The following is a 491-nucleotide window of genomic DNA, read 5'->3' as shown; positions in this document are numbered from 1 at the left end:
GGAGGCCGCGCTCGGCCCGGCCCGGGGTCCGGCCCGCACGAGGCCCGCGGAGCGCAGCCGCCCCCAGCCCCGTCATGTCGTATCCCGTCCTGCCCGGACCCCCGGCCCCTCACCTTCTTCTTGGCCGCGGCCAACCGGCTCTGCCTGCTGCCGTCCGCCATGTCTGCCCCGCGCCCGGGCCACGTCAGCCCGCCAGGAGCGGCGGGGGCGGCGGCGGCTCCGCCCCCGGCCAGCCCCGCTCCGCCCCGGGACACCCCGGGGTGACACAGCGGGAGAGCCCGGCCCCTCTGGGACGCCCTCGCCTCGGGACACCCCGGCCCCCGTGTGACACCTGACGCTGTCCTGCTGCTGTAGTGACCCGACAGCTCAGAGCAAATGCCGGGAGGGGCCAGCCCAGCTTTCCTCGCCTTTGCGGGGCGCGTCCCGCACACCCGCCTCACGTTCTGCCCTGTGGTGTCCGACTGCTGCCTCTGATCGCGCGGGTAGCGCAG

General features: G+C 76.4%; 1 protein-coding gene across 5 annotated transcripts in view; it reads right to left on the bottom strand.

Moving 5' to 3' along the window:
- GOLGA2 (golgin A2) overlaps positions 1–215 on the bottom strand; it is a 19,101-nt gene extending 18,886 nt beyond the window's left edge. For all 5 annotated transcript variants that reach the window (XM_042052629.1, XM_042052630.1, XM_042052632.1 and 2 more), the window contains exon 1: positions 114–215. In XM_042052629.1, the coding sequence (XP_041908563.1) occupies positions 114–161 (48 nt within the window). In that variant the 5' untranslated portion in view covers positions 162–215. The remainder of the gene's footprint in view (positions 1–113) is intronic.
- Between the last annotated feature and the right edge of the window lie 276 nt (positions 216–491).

This window comes from Corvus kubaryi, unplaced genomic scaffold (assembly GCF_017639235.1).
Source record: "Corvus kubaryi isolate FWS band 111438036 unplaced genomic scaffold, C.kubaryi_AGA036_p1.0 78, whole genome shotgun sequence".
NCBI lineage: Eukaryota > Metazoa > Chordata > Aves > Passeriformes > Corvidae > Corvus > Corvus kubaryi.
Note: the sequence above shows the minus strand (reverse complement) of the source record. Positions and strands in the feature narration are given on the sequence as shown.